Below are 12,753 nucleotides of genomic sequence, written 5' to 3'. Positions count from 1 at the left end.
ACAGGAAAGAAGAATGACAGCATTTCAGTGAAATGAATTGTATGATTATGGTCGCTGAACGGTGAATACTGCAACAGAATTTACTTAATGTCATTGTAAAATTTCTGAGCATGAAAGAGACAGATCTTATTTATATGTGCATAGCTAATAATATGTTGTATCATAATAAGATAAAATCAAGAAATACAGAAGTATGCAAAAGAAAAAGTAAAGTTCTCTCTTGACCCCAAAATTTCACCCCTACGTACAGACCCAGAAGAACTGAGAGCATCACTTCACAGAAAATCAGTACATGGGTATTCATAACAGCGTTATTCATATTAGTGAAAAAGCAGGAACGAATCAATGAATGAATGGATAAGCAAAACGTGCTGTATCTATACAATAGAATAGTACCTACTCCTAAAAAGGAATGAAGTTCTGATACATGCTATGTGGATGAATCTAGAAAACACAGGCTAAGTGAAAGGAGTAAGATATAAGAGGCCACATACCGTATGACTACACTCATAAGAAATGTCCAAAGTAGAAAAATCCATGGAGGCAGAAAGTAGATTAGTGGTTGCCAGGGCACAGAAGGAAGGAGGAATATGTATGGGGATATGTTTTATATCCCTAAGATATAGGGATTTCTTGTTGAGGTGATGGAAATGTTCTGGAATTAGATAGTGGGGACGTTTGCACATCATGAACATACTAAAAGCACCGAATGGTTCACTTTAAAACCGTAAGGCATCTGACATGTAAAATATAGTTCAATAACATATATTTAAAAATTTATTTATTTGAGAGAGAGAAAGAGCACGGTGGGCAGGGGCAGAGAGAGGGGGAGAGAATCCCAAGCAGACTCCATGCCCAGAGCAGAGCCCAATGCGGGGCTCGATCCCATGACCCTGAGATTACAACCCAAACCAAAATTGAAAGTCAGAGGCTTAACTTGACTGTCAGCCAGGAGCCCCATCAAGACTATATTTTTTAAAGCTACAAAAAGTAGGGGTCTGATCACCTTCCCTTGAGGGCTAAAATTTAAAGATGACCTATTATCCTCAAAGCACATTTGTAAATGTTTTACTTCTTCAATTCATTTAATCCTCAATATAATCCTATGAAGCCTCTTTTAAAGATAAGGAATTTGAGGCACCAAGGGGGTTAAGTAATTTGCACAAAGTCCTGCAGTTACTAAGTGAAAGAGTGGGGCTTCTAAAACCAGGCAGTCTGGCTTCAAAGCTCAGGCCACACACTAATTGCCAGGAGCAATGACCATTAAAAGTTGTGATATATGCTTCCAGATAATTTTTATTGAGGGAGTACAGGCACACACATGCGTATGTGTGGGTGTAGACAGATAAGAGTGATACATATGGAACTATACCAGAGGCCAGCAAACTCCAGCCCACAGGCCAAATCAGGCTCACTTCTGTTTATACACAGCCCATGAGCTAAGAGTGGAAGAATGGGATTTATGTTTTTACATGACTGAGAAAGAAGGAAATACAAAAAGAAGAGTAGCATTTCACACGCATGAAAAGCATTTCATGACAAATAAAATTCAAATATCAGTGTCCATCACTGAAGTTTTAATGGGACACAGACATCTTCATTTCTCTAAGTTCTGCCTGTGGCTATAAACACTACAGTATAAACAGAGTTGAGTAGTGGCGACAAACAGAGATAGTGTGACCCTGCAAAGCACTGACTATTTCTACCAGGCCCTTTATAGAAAACTTCTGCTGACTCTTGGATTATACCATACATGATACTCCAAAACTTCCTTTGTCACTAAGCATTATATCATTGGAATCTTCCAGATTTCCTTAATTTCTTTAAATGGCTGTAAAATAAAAATGTACCTAAACTTATTAAACCTTTCCCCTACTGATGAAAACATCATATCCTTTACCAAATTGCTCTCAACATAGCCAGATTAATTTATTTGCCTCCTAACGGAATGTGAAAATGGCCTAAATTTTGGTGGCCTTGGTATCTGCACGTTGAGGAGTTTCAAACGTGTATCACCTGAATACAAGCTCTTCCCTTGACTACTCAGGAGCCACACAGTGCTGCTGCTGAGTCCTGAGCTAAGCCACTGTTTGGGACTACCTGGTCTAGTCAACTCTGCATAACCAGTATAGAGGAACCCACCTCGCATTCTTTTCAACTATCCTACCCTCTTGGCTTGGGAATATGACACAGAAACTTCTGTTCTTTTCACATAGTTGGAAAAGTGGAAAGGTAGCTACCATTCTTCAGTTGTTCCCCTGCCGTGGATACTGCCATGAGCCGTCAGATACCTCCCTAATCCATGTTGAGACTTGGGAATTGCCTTCAGCAGAATAAAGTCACTTTGCCTTATGTCATGTCCCCTTTCCAGAGAAACACATCCAGTAAATGGTCAATGCAGATGTATAAAAACCCATCCACCTTGACTTAGAGTAGGACAATTAAAAAGTACAATCCCAACTCCAGAGCTTCTTAACAGAATCCACTGAGTCTCAGTTGAATGTAACCGTAGTGAGACTTCTCTTGCCCAATTCTCTCATTGCACAAAGATGTTTTCCTGAGAACTCTACCCCATGAATTGTCTATAATCAAATCTTCATCTTCGAGTCTGTTTTCCTGGGGAAACTGACCTAAAGCACTCCGCTATAACTCTTCCCAGAGAAAGAGAGATGCGATATTTGATAGGATGTCTGACCTTATTAGGAGAAGAAAATGAGTACATATGGCTCAGCCCCTCCCCCAGTCTCTTTCAGGCCAGCACCTGAAAGGCACACCCTCCTGCTTCTGTCCTTTGCAGGGTAGGCACACCAGGTTCAGGCCTCAGACCATGCTTTTCAAGGCAAATCTGGACAACCATCAACCTCTTTTCACAGCAATGAGGCTTTAAACTACATGACAAGGAAGAGGGCTAAGGGAATCTTTTCTGCAGTCTAGATATTTTCTAGCATTGAATCTCCCAGAATCTAATCTTAGGGGAAGACACTAGAAGTCCAATTGTGGGAGTAAAACGAATCAAGGACCTCCAATTCAGCCTGATCAATGATTATGCCAGTAATGTGATCTTTATCTGCTTTATTTCTTCATCTTTGTTTTCTCAGTTGGATCAAAACTATGGGACAAGGGTGAATCTATCATCATCCTAAACCACACTGGCAAAGAGTAACACTATGTACTTCCAACAGATAAACCTGCATTCCTTACTATTAACAGTGTAATAGGCTTAATAGTCAATGTACCTATATTTATGGGGAGATGGTACCCTATCAACTTTTTAGATTTGGGGTAGGTTTTAGTTCAAATCCAGCTTGGGCATTTAGATTTAAGAAGCAGTTTTCAAATAGGAAAACTGAGACGTGTTTCCTTATTGCTAATGAATCTAGATATATTGAGCTCAGATTTAGTTTAAGAATTAAAAGCAATAATATAAATAAAGTACCTCTGGCAATACCTTATATGTAGGTACTCAATAAATGTTAATTCACAGCTCAGTAAGTATTAAGAACTATTTATATTAGACCCAAATGTGTCCACTGTAGATTTTTCGAAAAGAACAAAAATCCTCCCTTCTCCACTTCCAAAAGGCAGCATAACTTTTCATCCTGAAAAGACTATTTCAAGTCAAATTTCTGAACTATGAGTAGGTGAATAAAGCTCACACCCAAAATAAGAAGGAGTGCAGAAGTAGGTAGCAGATGACAGAGAAGTAGAAACAGAGAGCAAAGGCAATCATGGCCCTTTTCCCCTTTACGTTAGGCAACGCACAGTATATACACCGAGTGTCTGTGACGCTCCCAGTGTTCATATGTTAAATGTTAACCCCCAAAGTGATGGTATTGAGGAGGCAGCACATGATTAGGGAAGTGATTAGGTCAGGAAAGCAGAGCCTTCTTTAATGGGATTAGTGCCCTTACAAAAGAGCGCCCCGAGAACTCCCTTGTCTCTTCTACCAGCTGAGGACACAGTGCCGAGAAGCAGGAAGTGAACCCTTACCAGACACTGAATGTGCTGGCACCCTGATCTCGGACTTCCCAGCCTCCAGCACTGAGAAAAAGAAATGTTTGTTGTTTAAGCCCCACAGTGTACAGTATTCTGTTATTGCGGCCTGGACTGACTACGGAAGGAGAAAACATTTCCTACGCCTGCTAAGAGCGCTGTTAGCTCTGGCCACACAGATACCCCAGAAGTGAGATAGGGAAGAGCCTCCAGAGACTGGCTGCCCACGATGGCAGTTACCAAACTGGGACTCTAATCTGATCCTATCCCAGGCATTAAACCACATAAGAAATGCCTTCATTCTGCATAGTATGTGGCAAAGAAAGGAAGTGTGTGGTGATCAGCCCCATTTCGTTCTCTTCTTCCACACAGAGAGAATCGAGTGCCCTGATTGTTTAGAGAAGCAGCTTAAACTCAGGGACTTAATAAGAAGCGGAAACAGGTTAGTTTAAACAACAAGCAACACTGGAAAGCTCAGCAGAGAACCAGTTTACCAAAATAAGAATGTTCACGTACATCAGGTACATGCAACTTAATGCTAAGCAATGATTACTCCAGGAAGTCCTCTGCTGTGAACCAGAATTCAGGTGAAAGACTTTGCACACTAAGAATAAAACTAAGAAAACTAGAAAAACTAAGAAAAGAATGAGCTTCTTTAAACTTCTGGAAAGAAAATCCTAATATGGGGCACCTGGGTGACTCAGCAGGTTAAGCCTCTGCCTTCGGCTCAGGTCATTATCCCAGGGTCCTGGGATCGAGCCCTGCATTGGGTTCTCTGCTCAGCGGGGACCCTGCTTCCTCCTCTCTCTCTGCCTGCCTCTCTGCCTACTTGTGATCTCAGTCTGTCAAATAAATAAATAAAATCTTAAAAAAAAAAAAAAGTTCCTAATATACCACAAAGTATTCCAGGAAAAGAACCTGGGATTGGAGGTGGAGGTGGGTGACTTCGGAATGTATCAATGACTTGATTTGTGTTTTAGCCTCTGATTTTTGTGAACTCGAAACCATTAATACTATTAAGATGAGTAGTCTGATCTAAGAACGAAGATCAAACATTTAACATCATGACTTTCAGAACTAGTGAATTCCAGAGAGGGGCTGAAGGCGCTGTGAAGAAACATTTGCCCTATCAATTTTATCAAAATCTGTTGAATACAAACTTTATAGTAGTCTTTTAAGTCTTGTGCTATTTAAAATAGAGCGAGAGGGGCACCTGGGTGGCTCAGTGGGTTAAGCCGCTGCCTTAGGCTCAGGTCATGATCCCAGGATCCTGGGATCGAGCCCCGCATCGGGCTCTCTGCTCAGCGGGAGCCTGCTTCCCTCTCTCTCTGCCTGCCTCTCTGCCTGCTTGTGATCTCTCTCTGTCAAATAAATAAAATCTTTTAAAAAAATAAATAAATAAAAATAAAATAGAGCGAGAGAAAGAGGGGAAGGAGGAGAAGGTAAAGGAAGGGAAGGGAGGGAAGACAAGGGAGTTCCATTCCTTTAAAATATATTCCCTAATTCTTTGCAAAAGACCACGACTATATTCCATGGCTTATATTCCAGGAAGCAGTTTTATAAATCCCAAGTAAGACCTGACAAAGAGGAGAGAAGGTAAAATTACCGATGCATACTGCTTCTGAATTCTATTAGGCATTATACATGGTACAGAGCACAGAGACAGCGGAGATTTTAAAAAGGTGTTCAATTCTTTGTAAACATAAGGTAGTAGAGATTCCACTTCAAAGACACAGGTTACTAGTTTAAGAAATGGGAAAAAAGTTCTGCCACCTCCCTCAAGCTAGTCACCCTGCTTCTGCAGGAGTGCAGGAATTACTGCAAAGTGGTTAGTTCTATAAACGTATTGTCAACGCTCAGTTTTACATAGGAGAGAACAAATATTTCAAAATATTTAAAAACATCCTCCCCGTTTCTATATTTAGGTCTTTACTTTGGCTTCTTTTTATGGAAAGGAGGACATTCCCCAGCTCACCTGTTTCAAACCCCACACTTGGCACTAAGTCCACGGTTCCATGAAAGGCTCCGGCCCACGCTGAGGTAGCAGTGGTGACTGTAGTCGGATCTGTCTTTGTGATGTCACACTGGGGAGCAGGAATCCTGGCCGCACGCACTGAGGGCATCAGCAGGGGCCCGTAGGATGGATCCAGGGCAGAGCCAGCAGAAGGGTGGTGGTGGTGGTGGGGATGGCGGTGGTGCATGTGGGCACTGGGGTGGTGGTGTCGCATGTATACGTCATGCATGTGGCTGTAGGACGGGCTCACCTGAGATGCCAAAGGATAGTGCCAGGGCTCGGACACGGGAGGGGGCGGGGCCGGGCCAGTCTGATGCAGTCCGTGTCCTGCCCAGGGGCTGGGGTCAGCTGCGGTAAAGGTGCCAGGGGGTGCAGCGACCTGGAAGTCAGGATGAACACCCCCCAAGCAGGGTGCAGATGGGGGCTGGTAAGAGCTGGTCCAAAAGGAAGTCGGGAAACTACTCCGCTGGCTTGAGAGAGCTGAGCTGTCTGAGAAGACAGAAAAATTATTTACATAAGATTCAGTTCCAGGATAGACTTGCCTCTACTTGTCCCATATTTTACAAGCCGGCTCATTAGTATTCACTCTTTTCTCCCCACACAGAGGTAAACCGATATTAGGCAAGTCTCTGAGATCCCATACCAAGTCAATGCACACGGTGCAAGGTGCTGAGTGAGTGTCCCCCCACCCCTTGTTCACTTAGCTTATGCAGTCACAGTCTGGGCTGTGGTTTGCCAAGTCTGAGATTGAAAAGCTTCATTTCCTGCTGGGTGGCTTGCTGCGATTGGGTCTGGGCAGAGGTCACAGGTACAAACATTACAGGTAAAGAAACTTATGCCCTTGTATGTGAGTCAAGTAGGCTGGAAATGCTGATATTTATCAAACTTCTTATAAATGCAAATGCAATTTTCCTTCAAACCACATTTTAATACTGAAAGTGATAAACGGAAATATGATCACACTGAATTACGCTCATCAATACTCATTTCCCATCAAGAAGAGTGTAGCCCAAGCTTATTTTTTCTGTAGAGGTCTGGGAGTCTCCGGATTGAGAATAATAGTTATATTTAGTAACAGTGACCAAATGCCCAATCTTAGTCCTGGGGCTTTTCATGGATGATGCTATTGGATCATCACGCCAATAAGGTAGTTATTGTTATGACCCCCAGTCTAAAGATACGGAAACCGAGGCAGGGAAGATGTCCAAGATTTCACAGCTGGCAAGTAAGAGATGGGGCTCTGAAGGCAGGTGGCCTGCCTCAGTGGCTGGCACTCTTCATAATTGTGCCATAAGAGGGCACAATTGCAACCGTGACATGAACATCTAGCATTCAGTGGAGACCATGAGTTGGGGAGATTCAAGTAGGGTGAACAAGTAGGAGCAGGGGTTAGGCAGAGGGGTAATACAAAAACAAACAAACAAACAAACAGAGATAAATATAGAGGGAAACCACTCCCACAACTATTCAGTTAAATTTCTCCACTCAGTCATCGTATTTGTAGATGATCTACTATGTGCCAAGCAAAGGGAGGTCAGGGATGGCCAAAAAGATCATAATCTAGCAGGGGACAGATAAGTAAACCTGTCAATGTGACCTGGTAGGGGCTCCCATAATGGGGAGAATAGAGAGCAGGAACAGAGGCAGCCTAAGAAAAAATAAATTACAAGGGTGGGTAAGGACTAGCCTTGTGAAGAGGTTGGGAAGAGTGATTTAGGCAAATAAAAATATATGCATAAAAGGCCAAACATCACTCTCTCTCACACACACACACACACGCACATACAAAGTAGCATATGAGGAAAAAAAAAATTGTGTGGGCAGAAGGTGGCAAAAAATTAGACTAAAAAGTCAGACTAGGTCCAAGAAAGACTGAGATGGGCTTTGCCAGCCATGTAATGAATGTGGGCACTGTAATGAATGTGGAAATGCCAGTGAGCTTTGAAGGGTCTTAACTAAGGGAATAATACAGTCACATCTATGACTGGAAAGATCTACAACTCCAGCTATGGCCAGCTGTCTACTGTGGGGTTATAAAAGAGCAAGCTCGGGACTGCGAGTCTAGAGAGCTCAGCCAGAGAGCTAGCACCTACCAATTACCTTATCTGATTTCATGACCTCAAATGGATCTGTTGATCTCTCCATGGCTCAGTTTCTTCCATATGAGGTATCTCAATTAAAATTCCAAATATTTTCTGGCTCTATGTTTCTATCATTCTGTGAAGTGGCCTATGATGTCTATCTATAGATGAAGATAAGGTTGCTTAGCCCATGAGTCATGCGTGGATAATAAGATGCTATTTTCACACAAAGTTCCACAGAAGAGAACCTAGCTAGATCTTTTCATTGAGTGAAGAAAATCCCAAGAAGTACTCTGAAACAGAAGTATTCAGAAGTCTGACATAGCCGTATTCTCACTTCATAAATTTTCAGGTCATAGTTTTCTGACCGCAGAGGAAAGCTTCCATAACCTGAACCAGTCACTGTATATATAATTTGACTAACTAATTAGGATATCACCAGGGTGTTCAAATGTTTCCTTTCTCCAGCTTCCCAGGAGGCTATTGCATTAGCCCTGCAGACCCTCCCCCTCTCTCCCTGTCAGCCCTACACTAAGGCTACCTCATTCACCCCATTCATTCTTTGGACAGAGAGACATTTGGTGTCTCACATTCAAGTCTCCCCCACCCCACCCCGCACCCCCCCCCCAAGAATCTCCAAGGTTCTCAAATCCCTTGGGGAAATTAAACAAAATAATGATAATGATATTCTCCAAGAGGCAAAGGATGGAAGTGCACATTGTTCTTCAAGTCTTCCAACAGTCCAGGCAAACTGTTGATCGAATGATTTCCCTTTGTCACCATCACATCTACCAGAAAATAACACTTAAGGTCAAACTTACTGGCATTGGGGCCAGTCTGTTTTATTTCAGAATTGTCTCCCTTTGACATATGAAAAGTGGCTGCTAATGACCTGCAAAGAAAGTTGCGTAAGCCTTGAGAAGAAAATTCAAATTTGCTTTAAATGGTGGCCATTTGTAGACTATTCTGTCACATCCACAATGAGAGCTATCAATGTTAAAATTAAAGCCCATGCAAAAGAATAGAGAGGCTCCTTAGATTATATAGTGCAGCTTTGCCAACCTGAATCTGTGCCACTTTGTTGTCACAGATTCAATCCTTGGTAGCAAACCCTTCATTCTGCTCTTAACTTTCATCTCCTGATGGGGCCAGAATCCCATTATGAAAATGGTTAAGCCCAACCCACAGGTGCGAGCCAGAGATACCGTTCCCCTTATTAAAATCCCCCATTAAAATGTCAAAACTACAGAGTCTGTGTCATTTTCCTGGATTCTTTCCTTTTACTTCCTTTCATTTATATATACTTAGACCCAATTTTATTTTATAGATGCTTAGGCATTTGAATATGCATGTACCAATGTGAATAATGAACAAATCCCTTACCCAAAATATTATCCTATTTATGAATAATTATATTGTAATTAGTGAACATACTGTCAATGGAAGTGGAAATCTGTTTTTAAAAACTGCTCCGTAAAGGCTGAACAAAGTTTTAAAATGCCCCAGGGAAAAATAAAATTAGAAGCAACTTAATATTTTCCCAGTCTGTACATCTCCTGAGATTAATATAAAGTCTACAGAGATCTTTGCAGCCCTTTTCAAAGCCAGTGTTGCATTTTGCAAGTAAATGAAACAATATTGAAGAGAAAATATGTTTATGGACGTCTACACTTCAAAACCACTATTTGGTATCTTGGATGTTAAAAAAAATCTTAATACAAAGAAACAGATGATATACTTTGGTTCATGCCTGGGAATCAGTGTGCTTATTTCATATGTATGTAAATTTTTTTCATTACATGACTCTTTGCTTACTAGTACTTAATCACAGCCACATTTGTTTGATGAAAAAGCATATGAAAAATTTGTGCACAAGCTATTTCCATGCAATATTACTTTTAAGGTTAGTGGAGGCAATTCAGAACTGTCAGATGTTAATACTCCGTGGTGACTTTGGACTCAGTGGTACTCGATATTTGGATGATGTCAGCCAACACTGACATTATGACACATACAAAAAGTCTAAATACACTTTGGTTCAATTTGCATTTGGGAATTTAAAAATATTACATACATACACACACACACACACAGACACATCCTTATTTCTAAAAAACAAAAATGACAAAATTCTTATGCTGCCTAATACAACCCACCCAAGACACCCAGTAACCTCACTGTGTGAATTATACAGAAATATACTTTAAAGACACAGAAGATTTTAACATGGAACATCAAGTTATTCTTTCAATTTCCTAATAGGTGAGATGCTTTTTGTATTAGCTTTAAATATTTCTGGAACAAAAGAGAAAACTCTAAGGGTAAACAATTTAAACCAGAGAAATTTTACTACTTAATTTTGAAAAAAAAAAAAAGAAAGCTATGTTAAAAGGAAAATGGTATGGTTAAAAGGAAAAAGAATGCTGTAAAACCTCTATCTTAAGTCACCTTTTAAATCCCCAGGAAACATAGTCTCAGAATAATGATATAAAACACTAACATTAAAAGATACCAATTACATTTTTATTAACTTAAGTGAGAGAAATGTGACTCAACTCTTAACCCAAAGGGTCCTTACTGTAATGTAATTCCCACCCTCTTATTCTGGTTCCCATGAAAACAAACTGTTGGGTCAGAGGTGAAAGGCTACATTTTCCAATGTTTTCTGTCACTCAGGGATTAGGCATTACCATTATGTTCAAAGTTTGTCCTCCAGTTACTTTGTTCTAGAGTTGCTCACAATGGACACTGTGACTAAAACAGCAGCTTCAAGGAGGCAGGATGATGAGGTTAAGTCAGGCCTCGTTTTCCTTCCATGTGTTTGTCCTAAATTTTCGGGCAGCAGTAACCTCCAGGGCTTCCTGGAGATGCCGCTCAGCCATCTTTCCCAGTCTCACGCAGCTCAAGAGATGGGCTCTCCTTCCCTTTCTCCTCTTTTACTGTTTCAGATTAGTGCTCATTTTGAGAGGTCTTCGCAATGAGAATGAGTTGCTCTAAGCAGACACTATATAAATAAACCAAGTAATAACTATTTATTTTGTAACAACAACAAAATACCAAGTTCACCACTCAGCAAGTTTTTCCCTGAGTGATACTTTCATTTTGTTAACTCAACTGCTCCACTTTCCTACACACACACACACACACACACACACACACACACTTTTTGTAATAATACCTGGGCACTGAGATCAATACATAGACATATTTGGAGCCAATGTTTCTATTTAGATGGGGATAAAAGGACAATCAGATTCGTTACATTTTCTCAACTGAGAAGCCTATTCAATCCCTGTAAGAATATATACTGGGATAAGAAGTAATTGATGTGACATTGTGCCAAGTAAAGTACAAACACTTCCTATCAATTATTTGCTTAAAAGCTACAAACACCTAAAAGAGGACTTTCTTAACTCCGTCAAGACACACACTTAAAGTATGACCATTATTCCATTATTAGCTGACACGCTATCTTTGTCTAAAGATTTACCGTGGCAATACATTCTGCAATCAGACATAAGTCAGTTTTAAATCCCTTTGTAGCACTGTAGCTCTTGTGCAGCAGAGTAAAAACTTCATGCCATAAATTAGACCCTTTAATTTAATACGGTTGGTTAGCAGCTCCTGCATAAAGCATCACCGCCATGGCCATCAACATTGTCAATAGCACTGAGTAGCTACTTTGTGCAAGACACTGTTTTTGCCAGAAATAGAAACCTCCAGAAAACAACGTTTCTGGATCAAAAAACCCAAGGTTGGTTTTCTATGTGCCAAATGAGTGGAACTTACTTAAGGAAGAGAGAAAAGGCGTCTCTCTGATCATTTAGCACCTTGCATAAAGCCCTGGGCCACAAATCATTCATACACATTATCAAAGAATCTTTACAATAATCCTGGGAAACATATATCAATAAATACATATTATAGTTGAAGTTGAGCTCGGAGGGATTTAAGTATTCAATCCAAAATCATGTTGTAGTCAGACATAGTAAGAGGCCTATACTGCAACACCAAAATGAACCCAAAGACTACATTATCCAAACCTGTGTTACTTCGGCAATTAATACAAAATTACCAGTAACTCTCTTCAGCAGACATGGGAATGTCAATTTATTAGACCTCTCTTAAGGATATTATTTTCTAAATCTTTAATTACATTTTGGTAAATCTCCTTTCAATCACATCTAAGTAATGTGTATTTATCAAAAATCAACTATTTCAAAGCTAGAAACAGTTATGGCAAAGTTCTATCAATAATGGAAGGTACAGGGGCGCCTGGGTGGCTCAGTGGGTTAAAGCCTCTGCCTTCGGCTCAGGTCATGATCTCGGGGTCCTGGGTCGAGCCCCGCATCGGGCTCTCTGCTCTGCGGGGAGCCTGCTTCCTCCTCTCTCTCTGCCTGCCTCTCTGCCTAGTTGTGATTTCTCTCTGTCAAAAAAAAAAAAAAAAAATGGAAGGTACATGATACTTTCTAATAATATGCTTGAAATCACAGAACTCTACAGAGAAGAGATGTTAATAGTCACTTAATTCAACCCCCTTATTTTATAAATAACAAAACTCTAAGCAAAGATTTCACAGTTAACTTTCATCAATTTTACATTGAGAACTTTTTTGTTTTTTCATCTGGGATAAAATCAATTTTATCCCAGATATTCATATTCAAT

General features: G+C 40.6%; 1 protein-coding gene across 2 annotated transcripts in view; it reads right to left on the bottom strand.

Moving 5' to 3' along the window:
• VGLL3 (vestigial like family member 3) overlaps positions 1-12,753 on the bottom strand; it is a 49,158-nt gene that overhangs the window by 20,112 nt on the left and 16,293 nt on the right. For both annotated transcript variants that reach the window (XM_046004010.1, XM_046004011.1), the window contains exon 3: positions 5,969-6,496. In XM_046004010.1, coding sequence (XP_045859966.1) covers positions 5,969-6,496 — 528 coding nt within the window. The remainder of the gene's footprint in view (positions 1-5,968; positions 6,497-12,753) is intronic.

The sequence above is a fragment of the Meles meles genome, chromosome 4, assembly GCF_922984935.1.
Source record: "Meles meles chromosome 4, mMelMel3.1 paternal haplotype, whole genome shotgun sequence".
Taxonomy (NCBI): domain Eukaryota; kingdom Metazoa; phylum Chordata; class Mammalia; order Carnivora; family Mustelidae; genus Meles; species Meles meles.
The sequence above is the reverse complement of the archived record's forward strand: the minus strand, read 5'-3'. Positions and strand labels throughout refer to the sequence as shown.